Consider the following 23,100-nt stretch of genomic DNA (forward strand, 5'->3'; position numbering starts at 1 on the left):
ATTTCTAGAAGACTCAGCTTTGCAATCAGATAGGTGAGGATAACCCCTGCTTGCCTCTCTCTGTACCAACTCGGTTGGTGACACCTCCAAGCTGGTTATCCTTTCTGTAAGGCTGCTGTGAGGCCGCCAAGCGCCCTTTTTGCCTGACAAACGGATGCTCCGGCCACCATGGCAGGAGGGAGGCTGCTCCAGGGGCAAGCTGACTCACTGAACGCGATTCTCTCCAGCTCCTCAGTGCTCCCTCTCCAGACACATACACAACTGTGACTCCCACTGACATACGATTATGTGGACCCTTTGTGCGGGGACAGGGTCATGTTTGCTAACCTTGGCCTACTATATAGCTCTGCTGGGGACCCCTTGACACATGGCGGATGGAGAACATACCTCAGTGAGGACAGATGAAGACTCTGGCTTTGACACATTGTGACTGTTGAAGAAGATGGATTCACGATCTGAAAAAACAGAAGTCACAGAGACAATCAGACAGGGAGACAGCAGTGCCAACACCAGGGGGCAGCACCACCACAGTCACGCTCTGGGTGGCCCCTGGCTCAGACCTAGGTTCTTGGGAGCTAGGCACTCACAGCTGAATCACATATAGATGCGCATCCATCAGGACCCCAGTTTTGATTTGTCCTCCCACATAAAAATGAACAGTTTACTGGAACACCCTCACTACCATCTCATGGCACTGTATGTGGGTTTCCTTAGCATCTAAGGCTGGGCAGGCCATAGTATGGATTGGAGGTTGGGAAGAGAGGAGGGTAACGGAGGTGAGACACTGTGCACCCAAATATCACGGTCAGGAGTGTCCTGAGAGAAGCCTACCAAAAGCCATTTGGTCCAGGTACCCCCAATCAAGTGGCCACTCATGTGAGCTTAAGAGACAAAGGTTCCCAACTACTTAATAGGAACCCAAGCAAGGCTTCCATAGGCCTAGCCAGGAAAACCTTGCAATGTCCCAGTCTTCTCCACACCACGTCTAATCTGCTGCCACCTACAATCCCTCAGCCCCACTGGACACCAGAGAGGCAGCTCTGACCCAGGAGTGTGATGGTGCCTTCATTTATTCCCCTTGTACAGATGTCCTTGAAGTGTAAGCCATGATTGCTCTGGGAAGATGTATGCTTGGCTGCACAGTTTGCAATGTTCTCAAGCATTTGGAAGCATGAACACGCTAAGGGCAAGAATCACAAAACCACAAGCCTAGGGGTTGAGTTCTGGCCATCACCCCCCACCCCCACAGCCCCACTCCCACCAAGAATGTAGCACAGGGCCAATCTGTGCTGGAAGCCCCACAAGGGATCCTGACAACCCTTGCTCAAGTTCTTGCAACAGAGGTGTCATGGACCCCACCCTGCAGGACATGGTGATCATCCCTGGGACCCAGGCCCCCAAGCAGGTTGAACACCGGCTGAGGGCATGTGTGCCAGGGGTCAGGTGCCTGTTGTGGCTGCCATGACCCCCAGCAGCTCCATTATACGGCGCCATAAAAATCATGCACAAGGAGTGATTCAGGCAGAGCCAAGCAGGCAGGCGCTGAAGTACCTGGCATCCTTCCCGCTAGTGGGGCACAGAGGCCCCTGGCCACCCCGGTGTGCCCGACAGTCCTCCCGCTGCTCCGACCAGAGCCAGTCCAGACAGGGGGCATGAGAGATGGTCCTGGGGAGGAGCCTGGGAAAAATAAACACCCTGCGGGACTTGTGTCAAGCACGCCCACTGGTCCCTACTAGTGAGCCTTCAGGAGTGCAGGCAGAGCCTGACAGGCCAGAGGCCAGACCAGGGCTTGGTTAATTAAGACAGCTCTCTGGCCTTCTATAGGTATTGCAGACCTTCTTCTCCTAGAGCCTCCTGAACTCGTGATAGCTCCCACCCAAATCTCTATAGGTCCCCAAGAGCAAAGGCCAAAAGAGCAGATACTGGTGTATCCTTACACCATTATCCTTATAGTGTAAGGATAGCCCACCAGGAGCAGGTAGACACAGTAATGCTCAAGGAGGCTGGCAAGCCTTTAGGAGCCTGCAAGAAGTGCACAGCGGCACTGGGCTGGTGCTAGGAAGAGACAGTACCAGAAACTTGTGATGTCTGTGTCACTGGGCAAATCATGTCCCTACCTGACAGTTTCTTACGGACAGATCAAATGGACAGATATCTCAAAGGGAAACTGCCCTCTACTCTGATTGCTACTGCTGGCCTGGGGCACTCTGGCCTGAGGACCACACTAAGCAATAAATGTACCCAGCTAAGGCACACAGGCCCAGTACCTCTGCACAACTGAGAGGCAGGGAGTGAGCAGCTTCCAGCCATGTCATCGAGAGACCGGGGGGAGTTGAGATGATTAGAGGTGTCTAGCCCCAGCAGAGTCCTGGTGCCTGGTCCTTAGGAAGCTTTGAGATAGCTGGTTCTGCTAACAGCTGGGTGGTGCCTGGTCCTTGCCCTGGTTCTGTACCTTTAGCAGCAAGGTTCTTGTTCCCAGGAGTGCTGACAATTTGGGAGCCCAACCACTGACTGCTCCTGGACTAGTCCTCCAAATACTTAGCATGGGGCCACCTCCAACTTCCATTGAGTGGGAGGCCAAGGTAATGGTCACCAGGTGGCTTTGCTCTCGGGGATTAAAAACAGACTCAAAGGGAGGGGTGAATGACCAGACTGGCTCAGACATCTCAGCAATGTAGGCTATGACCCTGCTGCTTCCAGCCTTTATGCTTGGTCTCCCGTCTTTCCCCACGGTGTATGCCACCATCCTGTCACTGAACACCAGATCTGCAGAGGTGCCTGTGTCTGCCACTGTCCTTCTTAGCCCTTCTCACAGGGCTCTCTCACCCCTCAACCTGGTGTCCCAGCACTTGCCTGTGCACCCTGAATAAAACTGGTCCTCCAGTTATGTCTCCCCCCATATGTTATTCCTCACAGGAACGCACATTGCTAACAAACCTGCCTGGCCCTCTAGCATGCCACCCAGGGTGAGTCTATGGCATGTAGAATAAAAGCAGCATCATATGGCTTAAGGCGTCCTGGAGTCAGCTCAGTAAACTACAGACTGTAAGCCAGGTTACCTGCATCTGCAGTCTTCTTGGAGAGCACAGAGCATGGCCCCACCCACTCATTTGCATACCATGATAGCATCAAAGAACTGGGAAAACCCTACAGATGCTTTTATCTTTTCAAATAAATAAGAGGCACCATTCTTCTATGTGCCTTTAGGTCCTGGAGGGAGAGGGGACTTTGTGTAGAGCCCTTACACAAAGCTAGGAGCCCAAGGCAATGTGGCTTTAGGGTCAAGGTACAGGATGAAGAAGAAACAGGACGAAGACGCTGAGAGCCATCTAGAACTGTGGCTCTCAACCTTCTAATGTTGCAGACATTTAATCTAATTCTTCATGTTGTGATGACCTCAACCATACAACTATTTCCGTTGCTACTCCATAACTGTAACTTTACTACTGTTATGAATCATAATTTAAATATCCAATATGCAAGATATCTGATATACAATCCCCCAGGTTGAGAACCACTGACCTAGAGTGTGAACCAAAGGCAGAGAACATAATCACATTCCCTTGTGCCCAGCATAAACCAACGCTGCCTCTCTTAGTGAACTCCTTGGGTTCCAGACCAGGTACTTATAAGGTATCATGGCTATCTAAGTCGCACATTTGACTTTGGACCTTGACACGTGCAGAAATGCAAGTGAGAATGAGAGAAAAACGGTAGCAATGGAGGGAAAGGGAAAGACCTAATCTAATCTGCACGTGGGAAGCTGAGGGCCCTGCCACACTGAGTGGTAGGGGCTGCAAGGTGGAGTGGGCTCTGGAAAGAATCTTCAAAGCCCCCTTTCTGACTAGTCAGGAGAAAGGGCTGTTGAAGCCCGAGGTCTTCTTGGTTAGGCTAAGAATGTGCAGGCCGAGGCTGGAACCGTGCCATGTCCGGATCAGACAGGCCCACTCAAAGTCAACTCGGATCCCCAGCCCACCTCTGAATTTTATGCCTCAGGGTGCTTTGTGGCCGAGAAACAGTCACAAGAGAAGACACGTTGCCTTTACCAATCCCAGCTCCCAGCGCCAAGGAGGAAACTGGCCTAGTGCTTTGCAGCCAGGAAGAAAGAGGAAGCGGTGAACAAACACACTTTTGTGGGAGCAAGAAAGGAGATCAGACGCCACATTTTATTTAGAGATGAAATGATCTGGGTAAGAAAGGAAAGGGCATGTTATAAGCAAGACATGACTCTCTCTCTCTCTCTCTCTCTCTGAGTGTGTGTATAACCTGGACCCCTGTGTGTGTGTGTGTGTGTGTGTGTGTGTGTGTGTGTGTGTGAAACATGGACCCCTTTCCTGCAATATTCTCTTCTAAGCAATATTTTACTGCTAGGCACCTCCACCTAACTTAACAGAATACACTTTTCATAAGTTCAGTGGGTGTATTTTTAAAATTGGGTAAATAAACGTTTTTGTAAAACCCTTAATGTCCTGTGTCCCACAGTCTGCAGGAATATCTCTTGGTTGTACATGTGACACCGCTGTCTAACACTGCCCTCACTGCATGGTCTCAGTGGGCAAGTGTTGGTACCTGTGTCAGGATGACACTGTCCTAAACCACCTGGTCTTGGCAAGGGAAGATCAGAGTGGACACCTGGAGAAGCTGTGACAAGCCCAACGGGATGACGGCAGGAAGCCTTGGCAACAAAGCCTTCTGGGGCCTCAAGGAAGGCAGCCGCTTGCTCAGCTGGAGATGGCTGATGCTTAGGATAGCTTTTTCCTCTCAGGCAGAAACAATCCTCACCGGGGAATCTAGCATCCAAGAAACCCGCAGGGAGACTGAGCTAGGCTGTTTCTAAAGGCATTGCCGTGACCTACAAACTTCTGGAACTTGTCTACAAGGGTCCTTCAGGGCTGCTAGAACATTCTTTTGAGCAGCTCCAGTGTCAGCATATCTTTAACTGGCCCCAAATGGCTGGTGTCCAGCATGGATGGAGGACTGAGTATGGGAGGTGGGTGTCTTCCGTGGAGTCCAAGGCTGATCTCTCTAGAGGGCCTTCTCCAAGACCCTCGGGGACAATGAGTCATGCAAACATCTCTACCATGTGACATCCAAGGGACATCAGGGCCCCACCCAGTAGTTCAGGGGGAGTTCACTGTGGCATGGCAGGGGTGATTATGCCCACTGGGACTTGCCTGAGGTCCTCCACAGGGATCTTTGTGCCCACACTGCCTGCTATGGAAGCTCTGACTCACCTTGACAGCTGCCAAAGCTGCAAGGGATTCAGACTGGACGGGGGACACGTGTCCCCCTTTACGCTAGGCAAGGGTGGCATCCGATGTGGTCAGCATTCATCTCCCTCCCTCACTTCCACACCGGGCTGGCACACCCACTCTGATGTACTCCTCCTGGGTACCATCTCTGGGTGGGCCAAGGGATCTTCCTGGAGATAGGAAGCTTCTAGAAATTTCCTGGAGTTGGCAGCGGCTCTGAGGGATGAAGCCCCACAGTGCCTATGGCACAGGGTCTCTGGATGGCTCTTCAGGACCCCTTTTTAAATCTATATACTGCATAGTATAAAAATCTTTCAATTCAGGTCATCTCTCCCTAACCCAGAAATAACAAGGAACACCAGGAGACAGACACTGGTTATCTGTCTCAGCTTTGCCCCAGGGTTTGGCATGGACAATGTGAGAGGCAGTGGATTACCTGATGTGCCCGCAGAGAAGTTCTTGAGTGAGGGTCTCTGGACCACTGTATAGGACTCGCCCACCACAAACACTTTGTACAGTACAGCATTGTGGTTGATGAAGTTCTGGACCACACAGGGAGGTTGGATGGCACTCAGGCCCTCTTGGTTAAACACAATGGCCATCTGAGGAAACAAAGACCAAAGGCGGCGTCAAAGTCTACCAACTTCCGGTTCCAATACACTGCCTTGTCACCTTCCTGGGCAACTCCACCATGTCCTCTCCCTGGCCCTGTGGCAAGATGGATGGAGGTGAGCATCCTCATGTGAAGGGCTTCTCCATGGGGTCTGTGGCTACTCTCTAGAGGGTCCCCTCTAAGACCCTCAGGGACAATGAGTCACTCATTGAGGACTCCCAAAGTGTTTCAAGGCAGAGCAAGCGGGGCAGTGTGCAGGAACACACGTGAACTTAGTAGCTTTTACTGCTCGAGTTGGGGAACCTTGAACCCACCGGGTCTGCAGACTGTGAACTCCGGAGCTCCTGAGAACATCTGTCACTGTAATTCTGGGGAACGGGGCTCCCTAGACTGGGTGCTACTTGTTGCTTATAACACCTGGAGGCTCTTCCATAGAGACCCAAAAGGGAGAAGACAGGAAGCAGACGCTCCCGGCTATAACGTGGAGGAATTTGGTCAGAGTCACTTATTGTTATACTGTCACTACCAGCACGAGGTACCCAGGTGCCATTTTTACAGTGCCTGAGATGGGCACCCTGCCACACCTTTACAGTTAAGAAACTGAGGCCCCGCATGCTTCTGTGAGCCATCTGCAGGACAGTGCGAGGCTGGGTTGGAATTGGGTCTGCCTGGCACCTCTACAAGTCCCTTCACACAGTCACATGACACTTAGCAACTGGCATACAACTTTGTCCTAGCCTCAAACTCCTTTAGGGACAAATATGCTAAAGGAGGCTCTGATGGAGGCTGAGTGTGGCAGGGAAGACAGCTATAATCTCTTCTACTCCATCGCAAGCTGGGACAGAGTCTGGCATGACCTGCCCTGAGGACAATTTGGGGTGGGGTGGGGGCACCCCAGCTTATCTGAAGAAGTGGTTTGAGCTAGGTCACCCATTACATAGCCAGGAGAGAACCCAGGCACATTCTGGGTACACTAAGCAGAATTAAGGGGCCTGGAAAGATGGTCACCTGACCAATCGTCAGCCTCATGTCAGCCGCCATAGAACCACCGTGTGCCTGAAGCCCAGCTGGGCAGGACAGAAGCCAACATCCAAGCCATGTGGACACCCCAGTGTGTGCTGGGATGGGAGTGAGGTGTTAAGAGATGTCTCTCAACCTTCTTACAAGAACGAGGCAACAGTGTGGGAAGCAGCTGAGAACACAGATGCTGTAGACCTGACAGACTCAAGTCCTTGGTTCTAGGACACACCACTCAGCACAGAGCAGTGAAGCCTCACTCCTCCTGCTATAAGCACTGTCTACTGGCAAATGTAGGTAGGTGGGGCTTTGATAAGTTGTGGGTTATGTAGCTTCTGTGAGTGGGGAGGGAGGGAGGGAAGACTGCCCTGTGGACCTCGTGTGTGTGTACACTGGGTTCCAGGTTCACAGACGTAAACAGATCAGTGAGGGCTGATGATAAAGCTGGGGGAGGCAGAGGCAAAGATCACCAGGCTGGGATAAACATGGAGACCCCGTGAGAAGCCCCCCTTCATTTCCACCCTTGCTGCACTTGATGTCACTGGTCCCCCACCCTGCCCATTCCACAGGAGATATTCTCTGAAGTGACAAACTTCCTGCCTCCCTCCTCCTGACCACTGTATGCAATGTGTCTTCATGTACCCTAGGATGGGGCCCACACTGCTGGCTATGGACTGGGAGAGCACCTGGTGCTGGGATAGCAACAGATGATAGGGTGTGTTTGTGTGTGTGTGTGTGTGGGTGTGTGCGCGCGCGTCTGACTGCACATACCTGGGAGCAAGATGGCCTACCCTGGGCGGGAGGTGATGACCTTGCCTAGGGATTGACTGTCAGTGACTCAACAGTGCCCCAATCTGAATTCCTAAATCCCACCCTTGAAGCAGCTGTTCCTACAATAGTGAATCAACTGTCACCATGAGCTGGGCTCTGTGGCAAGCTACACAGAAATTCCCTCATGCTATAGCTCTCAAACTCCCGATTATAAAATCAAGGCAGATGCTCAGAGAAACATAGTAACTGGATGTGTACGGTACTGACAACAGTGTTGGCTGTGTGCTATACCAAGGATGGGTTCCCCTATGCCACTGAGGAGCTACTCAGTGGTGACAGGGACAGTGCTGTGGCGGCTCTAGAGCCTGTCTGCTTCCTGCCTGGCTTACTCATGAAACCACCTCTGGCTGTTGCTGCAGCTGGGAACCCAAGCAGCCAGAATTCCCCCACATGGCTCTTGACATTAGCAGACAGCTGTCCTTGCAGCTGATGACTTCCCATGGCAGGGCCACCTCCTGGCACTGCCTGTCCCCTGGTGTTCTCACACTGTTTATAGACATTTCCCCATAAACATCTGCCAGGAGATGAGAATGACCTAGATCTGGAAAAAGTCATGGTGTCTGGGCTTCCATTTTTAGTCTTCTCTGAGGGAGCACTTCTGGCAGGAGGGTTATCCAGGCAGGCTTTCCCCACAGGGCTAGTTAGCTCATCCTTGAGAATGTGGGGCCTTGCTAAGAACACTAGAGGGATCCGAGAGTCCTCTGCATAACCACTAAGTTCTTACATGCTTACTGTCCCCACGTCTCCAAAGCATTGTCTCTCCAGACACTCTGTACTGGCACTGGGGCAAGACTCCTTGACACTAAGGTTCAGGGGGCACCCGTGCAGAAGGAAGGGTCTCAGCACACTGGAGGTGTGGGCTCTATCCTCATCTCCTCTGAAGCAGCAGGGCCGAGGCATTCCTCTCAAAAGCCTCTTTGGGAATTCAGCTACCACCTATCACTGATGGACCAGAAGCCAGAAAACCAAGGACAGGTCACGCACGTCTGGTGTAATTTCTGTTGGTTCTGTTACAAACTACCTAAGTGTCTACCAAACACACACAGAGGCTCTTACCCCAGTGGGATGGCATCTGTAAGTGTAAGGCTAAGATGAGGTCTCCAGGGTGGGTCTCTCTTGAGAGCCCTTGTGAGAGTGGACTATCTCCTCTCAGACACGCAAAGCCAGATGCACCAAGAAGGTGGCCCACAGTGTGCTCTTACCAGCAGCCTGCACAGCAACCTTTGCAGACCAAGCAAGGCTCCAAGTCTTGGCAGTTCTTCTGCTGAGCTGCACCCCAAGGTGTTGCTACTCAGAGTGGGGACAGGTAGCAGGTGTGGCTCTAGCAACAACAGAACTTAGCAGGGGCCCAGGGAGAGCCATGGGCAAACACAGGGATGATGCGTGGATAGCAGAGTCTTTCACTCACCTCATGAGAGTTGGTGCCATGAGCCACTCTGGTTTTGCAAACTGTGCGGGAGAGAGAGAAGCAGAGAGGGGTTAGTGGGCCTGGTAAACACAAGGCCAGACAAGGGGGACTCTCTGGACAGGAACCCCCCCAATCTAAGTATCAAGCGGACCCAGCCTTGCTTGGATACTGATATTGAGTTGAGACCAGGGGCTTTCGGGGTTGTGAGGAACTCTCAAAAAGGCACAAAGGGCTGTTGGGAGCTAAAGAGAAGACAGTTGCTAGTGTCGAGTACTGTCTGTCCTCAGAGTGACACAGACAGACACCTCCAGGCCAGGTAGGAAGAGTTCCTTCAGCCCACCCTGCAAGGACTCTCTCAGGGTATGGGTGGAGGTGGGACCCAGGGCTGTATACTCTTCTTGGCATTCAGGGTCCCGCAAGGACTAGCTACCCCCACAGTAGTCATGTCCACCCTGAAGCCCACAGTGTACGTACTGAAGGGGAAGGCCAGGCCGTTCTGCTCCAGCAGCCTCATGGTGTCATCCCCACACAGGCTCGTGAGCTCCATGAAGGGCGGCGAGCAGATCCTGTCATCTAGGGCAGAGGAAGTTGGGTCAGCACACTGGCCAGAGCCCCCCTCTACACCTACCCCCCCAGCCCTGTGTGTACGTGCGTACAATAAGCCCGGCACCGGTGTTCACATTTTCCATGGCTGTTTCCGTCAATATAAAATTCCTGCTGTTTCGGTTGTTAATATAAAATTCCTAGCCTTTAACGGCTGAACCCTCTCTCCAGCCCCCTCTGTCAGCGTAAAATTCTCATACGCTAACTGGAAAATGTGAGGTGCACTGAAAACCCCTACAGTTTTATGGCTGTAATTACCAGATTCTTAGTCTTTGAGTCTATGTTTACACATGGTGAGCTATCTAATAGGATGCAGCTCTATACACTGGAAATTAACCCAAAGCACTGCCGTCACCCCCTTGACTCTGTACTTCCCACCCCTTCCTGCTCCCAATCTGTATCTTGGTTTTATGACAATCACTGACAACGTCATGTGGTTGGATCTGAGCACAGGTTGCACCATGCCATGGCACCCCACACGTCCCCAATAGTCTGCAAAGTCACCCTCTAATCCCTCACAGAGGCATCCAGCTCCCACCTCAACCCTCCCTCCCCACAGGCCTGCTACATCCACTGGTTTCAGAAGGTACGACTCTGGTGCTCGCCGGTGGATTCTTTCTTTCCTTTTAAAAGTACTTTATAGCTGAGTGTGACGGTGCACACCTTTAGACCCAGCACTTGGGAGGCAGAGGCAGGCAGATCTGAGTCTGAAGCCAGCCTGGTCAACAAAGTGAGTTCTAGGACAGCCAGGGCTAGCTACCCTAAGAAACCATGTCATGAAAAACTAAAACATAAAATAAAACATAATAACTTTATTTGTGTACTTGGCATGGGGCATGCATATGCCACAGTGCATGTGTGCAGGTCAGAAGGCAACTTGCCAGAACTGGTTCTGTCCTTCCACTGTGTGGGCTCTGGGGATTGAACCTGAGTCTTCAGGCTTGGCTGCAGGCACCTTTTCCTGCTGAGCCATCTTATTCCCCCCACCCCCGCAACCCCCATGGGTTCTAACACTGTTGGGTATGGGACAAAGCCACAGAAGCAGACTTGCTCTACAAATACTTCCTGAGACTTCTGCTGCTAAACAAGGTTGGGACAAAGTAGATTATTGGTGGAAAAGCAAATATATTTCAATCCCTAATGATTATTGATTATTGCTTCTTGTCATGGTCCCCATCGTCGAATGACCGTGATCTCCTAGGAGGTAAGACCTCTCTGAACTGGGCACAGACACCCGGAGTGTTAGTGGGGGTGGGGGCAGCCTGCTACCCTCAGACTTAGAAACCAAGCCCAGAGTAAGCCAGCAAGAGCTCTTGTCTCACAAGCACATTAAATCAAGATCCAGCCTCACCCTCCTCATGGAAAACTACAAACACAACACAACATATTAATAGAGCTTGATTAATCTTCCTTCTCGGCTCTCTCTTCATAGGCCAGGTCCAAACTCCAAGTAGGCACAATAGTTTGGGGTTGCAGTTCCTTGGGGAGCCTAGGAGGGGGCTGGAAGCCAGAATCTGCAGAACACTGCAATTGCTGTGTGCTTTTGCCCTCAACCTGTGGTACGCAGCCACTCACCCTTACACTGGCCCCCAGGAAGCACCAACCTTTTCCCGTCACCCAATTTACAAACAGGGGAAACAGCAAGAGAGGTGACACTCTGCATGGAGTGGGTGAGCAGTGCAGTTGTGGGGTCCCACCAGGCAGCTTGACTCAGGACTCTGTGCTTCTGACCACAACTGCCCTGACAGCAGTATCCTGGAGGAGGGTGGCTGACTCAGACACTCACAACTGGGCAAAGTACAGAGGGTAAGTGTCAGTGGAGTGCTCAGCTACAGATGGGACATTGATGTCACCCCTCCACCAAGACCACTGAACAAAACCAGAAGCTGGGAGGACGGTGCTAAACACTGTCTCCTGGACATGACAGAGCTCTGACCTCATGGACTACACGCAGCTGTAGGTGCCTGAACAAGGCCTGCATGAGATCAGGCCGGTCAACACGAAAGACTGGAGGGGTGGGTGGGAGGGTAAGTGCTTGAAGTGACTCAGTGAGTAAGGAGTCTTGCCAGCAAGCCTGATTCTCACAAGCTGTCTTCTGACCTCCACATGTGTTGTGGCATGTGTGCATGCCCCCTACACACACACACACACCCATGCCCACGCAATATTTGAAAAGGAGAGATGGCTGTTAGATTGTAGTCCGTTGTCACAATGGTTCTAATATTACATAATTATGATTTATCCATCACTATACGTAATTTATAAATCAAATTTTTTGTGGTAATGAGGATCGAACCTGGGGACTCACAAAGGCTCAGTACTCTGCTGCTAAGCCATATCCCCAGTCCCACATGTTAAGAATGTGTGACTGGGGAAAGCCATAGTAAACACAGCACCTAGTACTGTCTGGGGTTTCAACCATCTCCCGGGGTATTAGAATGTGTCTTCCGTGGGTCGGGGGTGAGTGGCTAGAGGAGACAGAAGAAGGTGAAAACCACACCATCATCCCACCAAATGTTTATAGCATTTGAGGTGCTAGAGAGATGGTCTGGGAAAGGGCACGGACTGCCCTTGAGGAGGGCCAGGGCTCAGTCCCCAGTATGTACACAGTAGCTCACAACCACTGCAACTCCAGTTCCAGAGGACCTAATTAATGCCTCTTCTGACCTCCATAGGCACCAGGCATGCATGCAGTACAAAGACATGCATGCAGGCAAATGTTCACCTACATTTAAAAAAAAAAAAAAGAGAGCTTTAAAAAAGGATTTGATAAAACCCAACAGTCTTCATGATAAAAATATCAATGAGCAAGTTGCAGACCCCCTGCCCCCAGCCCCCTGCCCATTGAACCTGAGGTGAGAGCAGAAATGGATGAGAGCTCATGTCTTCTCAGAGGTGTCAGGAATCCAGACAAATTATACAGACAAGACACTTCAGAGAACAGGCAACACCCAGCAGTGGATAGACCAGACCCTCTGCCTTCCAACTCTCTAGTATGTAAGAGGGTCTAGAGAGTAAGAGGGGCCAAGAAGGAGGGACGCAGCAGCCTACTGATGCTCTGGTTGATTTATACTAATTTCAAGATGGCTACTATGATGGTTTGTATATGCTTGGCCCAGGAAGTGGCAATATTAGAAGGTGTGGCCTTACTGGAGTAGGTGTGTCTCTGTGGGCAGAAGCCTTAAGACCCTAACCCTAGCTGCCTGGAAGTTAAGTCTTCTGTTTGCCTTCACTCTCAGCCCCTTTTACACTATGCCTGCCTAGATGTTGCCATGTTCCTGCCTTGATGATGATGGACTGAACCTCTGAACCTGTAAGCCAGCCCCAATTAAATATTGTCTTTTAAAAGACTTGCCTTGGGCTAGGGAGATAGCTCAGAGGTTAAGAGCACAGACTGCTCTTCCAAAGGTCCCGAGTTCAAATCCCAGCAACCACATGGTGGCTCACAACCATCTGTAATGAGGTCTGATGCCTTCTTCTAGTGTGTCTGAATAATGTGTACTTATATATAAAAAAATAAATCTTTCTTTAAAAAAAAAAAAAAAGACTTGCCTTGGTCATGGTGTCTGTTCACAGCAGTAAAACCCTAAGACAACAACAACTCATACTTTGAACTACAGACCTCTCTCTGGCTGTCTGTCCTATGCTCAACCTTGGCAGGGGACCTCAGTACTCTGCCCTGGCTCCTGTTGCCAGAGTCATTCCAGTATACATGTGAAATCACAGCAGACTAGAAACCACCACTATTTGCATTTTGGGTTCACCCACCACCAGCAAAAGGAGAGCCTTTACTCCATTTGAGAGCCTGGGATACAGCAGCAGATGAAACAGCAGTGCCAGAAACAAAGGTCAGACACGCTGAAGGCCTGGAAGGAAACAAAGTACCCGAGGCTAGTGCTGGGGTGTCCCTGGAGCTGGGGTGTGCGTGTGACGTGACCAGCATTGAGAGAACCAGCTGTGATCAGTCCAGCAGGTGAACATAGAACCACCTTGCTGAGAAAGATGGAGGAAGCGCTGAGGCTCTGCAGCATCAGGGCAGGATTCCGGCTGGCCAGGACCTCGATTCCCAGAGCTGCCTGTGGAAGGGAGGCTCTTGTAGCTTAGCCATGGGAAGAGCAGAGTGGCCTCAGCAGTAGGGACAGGATAAAGGAATTTTGGGTAAGCCTGGGCTGGGAGCCGGAGAGGTTATTTCTGGCTCTCGGAGGAAGGGTACTGTTGTTGATTTATCTGTCATCTTATTTTTGGAAGGGAGGTGGTTAAGAGGCTTTTTTTGGTCAGGTGGTGGGTTGTCTTCCTCTGAGGGCTGAAACATCAGCCCCTGAGAAACTTCGAGCCTCCCAGCTTCCTACTCTTCTACTTCACAACAGACAGCCTGAGGCTGGGATCTCACAAAGGAATGACTGCTGACATCCAGGCCGCACGCAGTGTCCTGTGCACTTTGCAGGTAACTGCAGAGTGGGGAAGGCACAGAGCAGGAGCTGAACGGCTCACCAGCTAGAACCTTTGGGAAGTAACTGAATGAGCTAAGCTGGGCTGTTCGGAGGCTAGTACGCAGCCAGGGCCCAGCCAGGAGACACACGGAGGAGCAGACATGTTCTGAGCCATGGTCACTCACTGGTCCATGTCCAGCTCTCACTAGCTTTTCTCGGTATATTTCTGTTCTCATCTTCAGTGCTTATGTTTTAAATAAATGAATTTCTCCTTTTCTTCTCTGCCTTAACAGGACACGGCTACCCACTCCATTACTTATGACCTTGCACCCCCGCCTGCTTGACTTCTGAAATTTCTCCCCAACACGTGAGGGCAATCCCCAACATATCCAGCTTCGAGGACATTTCCCCTACACGCAGCTCTTGCTTGTATAGGCTGAGTTCCCAGGAGTGAGGTTGGGGGGGGGGGGGTCCACAGAAATGGTCATTTCTTTGGCTCTTCCACACTGTGTCCTCAGAGGATGGAAGTACAACACTGCAGCACCAACAATGAACGATCTCGTTTTTTCCTAACCCCCCCCCCCCCAGGGAGTACCGCCATGAAAGGACAGGATGAGAGTAGTGAGGAATCCATCCCTCTCTATGAACCTTCGTCAGGCCTGACTCAGGGTGAGGTTAGGAAAGGACCTTAGGCATGATGGGCCACTATAAGCAAAGTCCTGGACTTGGGTTGGGACTGGTCAGGTAGCCTTCTGGAGCTTGGGTCCTGCTCAGTAGTCTGGAGAGTGACAATAAGCCAGCCCTGTCCATGTTCAGGAGCTGCAGCACAGCTAGAGGAAGAGGAAATGCGCTCTGTGGCATGGAAGTTACAAATCTCACCACGCTGGGGTAGCAGGCAGAGTCTGGGCCTGTCCTCATCTTCCTCCAGGTTCCCAGGCGGGAGGTCAGGCCAGGAGAGAGCCAGCAGTTCCTATTCCAGTCACTGGAACTCCCAGCCTACTCCCAGGAGAGAGGGGCTGCCAAGGTGCGGCAGCCCGGGCTAGAACTCCATGTTCAGGCTGTCTCTTCTAATTATAGAATAATTATAATAATAATTATCTTCTAATTACAGAATAAATAATTTTATAGGATAGAATAAAAATATAGGCTAGACCAGGGAGGGCCCCACAGGAAGCCACATGTGACCAGGCCTGGTGACCATGTAGGTTCTGGTCTATACAAACTCTGCAGGCTCAGTTGGATAACTCCCCAGACTCCCCAGAGCTTGGGTTTCACAGAGTTCAGCACAATAGGCCATGTCTGCAGCTGCACCCAAGTAGGCTGGCGAGCACACAGATGAACAACGGCACACTCCTGCCTCCCCTGCTTGGAGAGAGAAGTCCACAGGAAAAGTGGAGTCTCACAGCCAGGGCCCGAAAGAACTGGGTGCAGCTTTGCCATCTTGTTCTCCTAGGGTCCCTGAAGTATGGCAGGAAATGGTTTCATTCAAAAGGCGAGATGAGGGAGGAGTCCACGGTGTTGCTGGCCCAGGAGCGTGAGACACGGGAGCAAGGTTCTCACTGAATCCTCTGAGACCAAGCATTCACACAGAACCAGGTATGAGGTCCTCTGTGTGTGCGTCCATGGACCCTAGGGCCCCCTTCCTGGCCTGGGGAACTGTTGCTTGTCACTCAAGTCACTCTTGAATGGATGGCCTTGCTGGGCCCCCCTTTCTGCTCACATGAGAGAGAACCTTACGTTGTACTTGCCCCCAGAACCCCCTGACCAACCTGGCTAGGCTCCAACGGGTCGAAGGAGGACCCAGGTCTCCCAGGCCTGCATCCCAGTTCCACCCCCCATTATCTGCTCATTTGAAACTTTACTTTTCTGTACCTCAGTTTCCCCACAATGGGGTCAAGATAAAAACAGCACCCACTCCTCTCCCCAGCACGGAGAGAATGCATTTAAATTATGAAAGAGTTTAAATTACGAAAGAGATACAGATTCACCTCTTGCCATCTTTGCTTTAAACCCTTTCTGTTTGGTAAGGAAAAAACTCTTAAAGGTATGGAGCCTATTCAACTGCCTGGTTTGGAGGGCCTGTTGCCTCAGAGGGAGCTGGAGAGGTGCCCTGGTTCAAGTCCCGATTTAAGAACATACCAGAAACTGGTTGTGGTGTCATTCTCGTGTGTTGTGTGTGTAGATATGTGTGTGTACATGTGCACGCATACTCTCATACATGCACATGGTGCTGGGGGAGGGGGCAGTCATTGTGCCTTCCCCAATCACTTCCCACTTTATTGTTTGAGACAGGGTCTCCCTTTGAACCTGAAACTCACCAGTTCAATCAGACTGACTGGCCAGCGTCAGAATTTGGGTCCTCGTGCCTATGGAGAACACTGAGCCACCTCTCCAGCCCTGGCTGTTCTGTCACTGTTGGCCCAGGCTGCTGCAGGTCAGCGGCAGGAGTGAGCCATGTTGGAGATGGCAAATGCTGACCGTACACCACAGTGCAGGGACAGGACGCAAGCGCAGCACTGACATCTTTGTAGCTTAGGGCCAGGAGAGTGTGGAGAAGAAGCCCAAAAGTAAAATGTGACAGTGGTGACAAGAATTGTCTGAGGCCCCAGAGCCAGCCCTGTCACCACCACCTGTGCCTCTAGCCAGGTCACAACACTTGTCTCTTATCTGGTCTCCCTCATCTGTAAGATGGGACAGGACATCTGGACAAACTCAAGGCAAGCTAACCCAGTTCCAATGTGACAGCACCTTCTAGAGGGCATCTGGAGGCCCCAGCCTCAGTTTACCCGAAAGGTATCATCTAGGCCTGTTCTCCTAGGACATCAGACAAGGCAACCACGGTGGTCCCAGCACTGGGACTATATCCCACCTACCTCTAGGTGTTCCTGGAACTCACAATCAGGAAATTGCTCCCTGAGCCTGGCACCCATAACTGTCTTCTCTCCACACAGTGTTCTAGCCCAAACCTGCGGCTCCCTGGCATCTAACACGTCTCAGCACCGCCACTGCTGGAGACCCCAGCTCGCTTCTCAAACCCTCCCGACACTGAAGTAGCTCACACCAACAGGCTATGCCCAGTTGCTGAAGTTCATGCGGAAGCCTTGATCCTCTCAGCTCGGGGCTGTAAAAGAAAGGGTCTCTCTAATGAGGTACCCAGGTAAAATGAGGCCATTGGGCTTGGCTCTGATCCAAAAGAGCTGGTGTCCTTATGAGAGGCGTTTGGAGCTGAGCCTGGTAGCACAAGCCTACAATCCTAGCTACTGCTGAGGCTGAGGGATTACAAGCTCAACAGACTCTGCCTGAATGTTTTAAAAAAAAAAAAAAAAAAATAGAGCTGAGGTGCCAAATGCTATCTCCAGAGCTATTTACTATACATGCAGTTGCTGTAAGTCCTAAGTGTGTAACTGGCTAGGGTCACTTGGAGCCAGTAGGGGATGAAGGGATCATTCCACAGTGGCCACAGCTGGTGTTCTGCTCCCTAGGGATTCAGAGGCCTCAGGTCCTATCACCCTCCCTACAAACGGCTACATCCTAACTTGGCCCCTGGCTACAGGTAAGGTATTGTGGGAAGATGCTACTGCAATGAAGGGGACAGGGTTAGAGGAAATAGATATCCAGGTGTGGGGCCGACATGGCCACAGGAAGCACACCGGAGTCAGTCTCATGAGAGGTTTTCCTCCAGGCCAGGCTGGTGACCTGTCTCTGTTTCCTGGAGCCAAGCACATATTCCCACCCGGAATGTTCAGAGCCCAGGAGAGAAGGAGCCAGACACAGGCTGGGACAGGGCCAGACATTCCTGAACCCCAACCAGCTGCTGTAAATGTGGATTAGCCCAGCGGCAGCTGTCCCCACTGATTTACAGCCCCTGCAGACCCTAGCGGGGCTCCCCGACTCTCAGGTTCAACTCCCAAACTGCCGCAGCCCCTGTGTTTCCAAGACTCATAAAACATAAGCCTTGGAGTGCTCTCTCCGAAGGGTGCGTCCAGGAAGCAGAGATGCTAGCTTGGCCCCTGCACAAGGCGATGCGCGCACCGGAGGAACCGTTTTTAAATATTGCAAGGGGATTCTAAATAGGCGGTAAGAAAAAGAATAACATCTTTTTTCTCAACCCAAGAGAAGGGTAAGCCCTGTGGAGGATTCATCTGAGCAGAAATATAATTGGTCGGGAAGCACAGTAAGAGATGCAGGACCTGTCTAGTCACGGTGCTAAGATGAGTTGGCAGTCTTCTCATCGTGACTGTGATTGGACTGCTGTGATTGGACACAAGCTGTGCAAGGGTAACACAGCAAGATCTGCTAATGTGAGCATGCTTACAATCTTCAAGCAAGACCTCCCACCTCTGGGTAAACAGTTTAAACAACTACAGCAGCAGCAACAACCCCCAAATCCAAATAAAACTGAACACTATGTACCCAAATAATAATAATAATAATAATAATAATGATGATGATGATGATGATGATGATGATGATGATAATAATAATAAAGATAACTGACTACTGGTTCAAACACTGAATATGATATGGTTACCAAAAAAGGCAGGGCCACTCTCCCTTGCTTTTGTCCCTGACTCAGACACAGGGTGACAGAGGTGAAGGGGGTTCAGTTGTAGCTGTATACTTGAGTATAACCCAACTTCTTATTTTTAAAGGTGTATGCAAATTTCACACATCCCTTAAAGAATGAGAAGGCTCCAGAAGGAAGATTAGTAGCTGATTTTGAAGACTTGAGTCAGATAAGGCTGGAGAGATGACTCAGAGGTTAATAGCACTGGGAGCTCTTCTAGAGGACTCGGTTTGATTCCCAGCACCCACAGTTCCCAACCATCTGTAACTCCAGTTCCAGCTCTCTGCTGACTTCCATGGGTACTGCATACATGTAGTACACAGACTTACATGTAGGCCAAATACCTACACACTTAAAATAAATAAACGGATTAAAAAACCATTTATGTCAGCCTGGAATTTAAGTGTATTGGGTAAAGCAGGTCTCTTCCTAGAAGCTTCATGAAGTGGTAGGAATGTGTGTGTGTGTGTGTGTGTGTGTGTGTGTGTGAGAGAGAGAGAGAGAGAGAGAGAGAGAGAGAGAGAGAGAGAGAGAGAGAGAGAGAAGGGATGTATATAACTCCACAGCTGACTAGACTAGAGTAAGAATGGCTATCTATATTTTATTGATTCCAAGGCACAGTTTTCTGTTCTCCATCCATGAAATCGAGATGGGTGTCATAAGAGGGGACACGCCACAATCCACTTGTCACTGACTGGAATATGAAGTACCAGCATGTCTTAGGATTTGTAAGATGCATGCCACCACACACAGAACATGCACACTAGTGTAGCCATCGAACCTCTGAGAAGTGCTACAGCAGAGAAAACCCACAAGCCAACATATCTGACATTTTCCCGTCCTCTGCTGGGGCTCCACAGGACACCACGCAGATTAGAGGGGTGCAGTGCCGCGATCTGACAAGACAACTTGGTAGGTTTCGCAGCAGCAAATGTAGCTCTTGTCAAGAGCCCTGCTGCGGTGCTGAACATTTCGAAGGCCAGGCTGTACCTTCATCCCCATGCAAGTGACTCGCTTCTTTTGTGGCCCTGAATTCTTCAGCGCCTCCACCTTCCTTAACCAAAGTTTTCAAATGAATTCTTTTCTGGTCAGACTGTCAGTATTAGTGTTTAAAATCTTTCAACTGCTTTCTGTTCCAGAGTCTCACTGTAATTCTGTCTCCCTTCTCCTGCAGAGCCACAGCACCTAACACAGAACACAGAGGGGGCATAACCAGCCTTGGGCTCCCACTGGGTCAGTAACCCCCAGGCAGGCCTATAGGCCCGCAAAGGTTGGGCCTGAGGGGTGGTACTGCTAGCCTGAGGCCATGCTCCCAGATGATCTGCCCACAGCGTGCTCTGGCCTCAGGGCCAAAGTGCTGCTCTTTTGAAGCAATCTACTGCTGTACTTGCAAAGACCGATCAGGATTGCATCCTAATAAGCACGGACAGTCAAGACCTTCTCTGGTCACGGTCACCTCCTACACATAAAAGGCACCCACTCCTGGGAACACAGCTAGCTGGCAGGGCCCCATAATGGCAGGCCTTGAGAATCATTAGCCATAAGCACCAGAGCCTCCCACAGCACTATCCCTAAGAGCCACAGAGGTGGGTGGGCATGCCGGGGGCCAGGATACCCTTGGGGGTTAGGAGTAACTCAGACCAGGCAGGTCCTGTCCCAGACTTGACTCTGGTCATCCTGAAACTCTGAGTCACCCAGCTCAATGTACTAAGGTGTCTTCATTTCTAAAATGGGCAAACCTTCCTCATACAAGTCATCTTGGGAAGAGCCACCACAGTGCCAGGCATACAAGTGACTGCCTGGAACATGGCTCAGGTGGTGAGGCTGAGTGGGTGGCTCTCCTAGGATGGGCAGCTGCACCCCAACCTACAATCCCCATCTCACCTTTAGAGAGTGTCTTAGTCAGGGTTTCTATTCCTGCACAAACATCATGACCAAGAAGCAAGTTAGGGAGGAAAGGGTTTATTCAGCTTACACTTCCACATTGCTTTTCATCACCAGAGGAAGTCAGGACTGGAACTCAAGCAGGTCAGGAAGCAGGAGCTGATGCAGAGGCCATGGAGGGATGTCACTTACTGGCTTGCTTCCCATGGCTTGCTCAGCCTGTGTTCTTATAGAACCCAGGTCTACCAGCCCAGGATTGGCACCACCCACAATGGGCTGGGCCCTCCCCGCCTTGATCACTAGTTGAGAAAATACCTTACAGCTGGATTTCATGGAGGCATTTCCCCAACTGAGGCTCCTTTCTCTGTGGTAACTCCAGCTTGTGTCAAGTTGACACAAAACCAGCCAGTACAGAGAGCCACTTGTCCAGAACTCTAAGCAACATTCTTTTCTTTCCTCCTGGTGTCAAGATTACTCAATTTCCATCCTGCTTCTAAACCGCCTCCAAGATGAAGCATGATTAATTTCCCATTAAAACCACAGGCAGGGAAGATTGCTTGCACAGTGCACACCCCTCCCTGGGGAGGCCTGTGTCTAGGACAGGCCATCTGGTCACCTCCCCAGATCATGTGGGAGGTTACAGGAAAAGGAGGGCTGGAAAGCCAACCTCACCCTGAAGTCTTCAGAGCCCTAAAGAAGCCCTCACCCTTGTCCTAAGACCCTTTATATCTGCCATCCCTGAGGACAAGGACACAAACCCATGCTACCCTATGACATTTAGATGCCTCTCACATCTGGCTTCAGCCAATTTGGGAACCGGCTAGAGCCATACCAATAACTACCCAGTCTGGCACACCAAAACCACGCCTCGACCTTGGGGCTTGTGTCTCTGGACCCTGGCCTCATGAAGCGCAGTGGACTGTCCTTGTGAGAACTGGCCTTCAGACGCATGCACAGCAAATTACGGTTTGTCGTTATGGCCTTCTCCCTACCCCCACAAGCCCTGCACCAGGCAATGTCATGTTTCTGGGAGCTTCCATGTCTAAGCTAGGATGACGCCCAGGGTTGCCTGTGCCTCTGCCTGGGGGGTGGGAGTGGTGGTTAATATAGGAACGGGTACGGACATGTCACAGTGGCTATCTCCAAGAAGCAGTTATATGGATGAGTCCTGGGCCAGGCTCCGGGTGTGTCACATTGAAACCTCCTAGCCCCGTGCTCTTAAGCTGCTGCGTTGGGGTCAGGGGCAAAGGGCATATCCCACACCAGCCAGAGGTCCAGTGTTCCTTCCAAATGTCATTCATATGGAAAAGGCAGGTTTCCAAAGGAGGAGCTCACATTTTTTGGTATGATTCAAGAAATGACTAGTATTTCCTCCCTCACATCCGTGCTAGCCCTTTATCCAGTGGTAACTTCTGCCTTTTAGCTGGGCAAACAGCCACACAGAAGAAGGACTGATTTCCCGAGTCCTTGCAGCTCAGCTAGTTCTGACCACAGGGGAACATCCTGAAGCTTCCAGCACCTAAAGGTTCAGCCACCAGTGTGGACCAGGAGGGCTATGCTATTAGAGAATGAGGTTCTGAGAGCTGCAAGGCCATCCTCTGGGCTTTTACACAGGTCAAGGGGAGCCCTGTTTTGTTCTGCCCTCATAGCAGCTTACACACTGAGAGTCTGCGGTTGGCAGACGCAACACAGAGGATGGGCCCTGCATCCCTCCTGGTTCGGGAGGACATGATGTCTAGGAATATGGTACTGAGACCACACAAGGCACACCAGCCATACAAAGGTGCACGGGTGCTCTGACTGCTGAGCCTGGGGCTCCAGGCAGCAGGTGTTCCTGTCACTGGTACTAAAGCGGGTGTTCTGCCCGGAGGGGATGGCCAGGGAAGCGTAGCTACTGGCCTATGTGCCATGTTATTCCTGGGGCCCCTTCCCTATGGGTCACAGCAGGCAAGGGCCACATTTATCTTCATTTCCTAGTCCCAAGAAGCCAAGTGCCTCTGCAGTAGCCTCTCCCAGGGTAATTCTCAGAGTAGGGGGGCTGTGGGGGGAACCTTAGCCTCCGGGTGCTGGCAGCTTAGGAAAGAAAGGTTCACCAAGCGCCTTCTCTCTACACAAAAGCCCTGTCACTTGGATTGCTATAATTATCTGAGGGAATTTCAGGGGTAATTATGGTGATTCGCAGTGTGCCTGAAAAGGGCTATGTGCCTCCAAGGAAAAGTAGGGTTTGAGGCACAGGCACAAGAGCTCACTTCCCAGGAAGGGCCCCGCACCTGTAGAGGGGCTGGCAGAAAAACAGCAGGGAGCCCACGAGGGGCACTGCCCTGGAACTGTCCCATTTGCAGGAAAGGGCTCAGGAAGTCCCAGGTCCACTGCCCTCCTGGAAGAATACAATCTGGTTTGGTGCAGACAATAAGGAAAATCCAGGGTGTAGCACTCACAGCCCCCTCCCCCCCTCGGTTAACACTTTCTGCCAGCCCAGAACCAATCCTGCTTTA

The 23,100-nt window shown here is 51.2% G+C and overlaps 1 protein-coding gene and 1 long non-coding RNA gene across 4 annotated transcripts in view; one reads left to right on the plus strand and one right to left on the minus strand.

Annotated features, from left to right (window-relative positions):
* ITPK1 (inositol-tetrakisphosphate 1-kinase) overlaps nt 1-23,100 on the minus strand; it is a 125,772-nt gene that overhangs the window by 10,810 nt on the left and 91,862 nt on the right. The window contains exons 5-9 of one of the 2 annotated variants that reach the window (XM_080909949.1): nt 9,596-9,694; nt 9,122-9,162; nt 5,689-5,854; nt 1,552-1,677; nt 388-455 (exon numbers count right to left, since the gene is read on the minus strand). In XM_080909949.1, coding sequence (XP_080766075.1) covers nt 388-455; nt 1,552-1,677; nt 5,689-5,854; nt 9,122-9,162; nt 9,596-9,694 — 500 coding nt within the window. The remainder of the gene's footprint in view (nt 1-387; nt 456-1,551; nt 1,678-5,688; nt 5,855-9,121; nt 9,163-9,595; nt 9,695-23,100) is intronic. The other variant, XM_080909950.1, reaches the window with a different exon arrangement.
* Nucleotides 14,030-19,004, plus strand: LOC308436962. 2 transcript variants are annotated; one of them, XR_013975545.1, is made up of 4 exons: nt 14,030-14,168; nt 15,608-15,750; nt 17,637-17,707; nt 18,807-19,004. It is a non-coding gene; the product is annotated as an uncharacterized lncRNA (long non-coding RNA). The 2 variants fall into 2 exon arrangements; XR_013975546.1 differs by lacking the exon at nt 17,637-17,707.

Source organism: Micromys minutus, assembly GCF_963924665.1.
Source record: "Micromys minutus genome assembly, chromosome: 1".
Classification (NCBI taxonomy): Eukaryota; Metazoa; Chordata; class Mammalia; order Rodentia; family Muridae; genus Micromys; species Micromys minutus.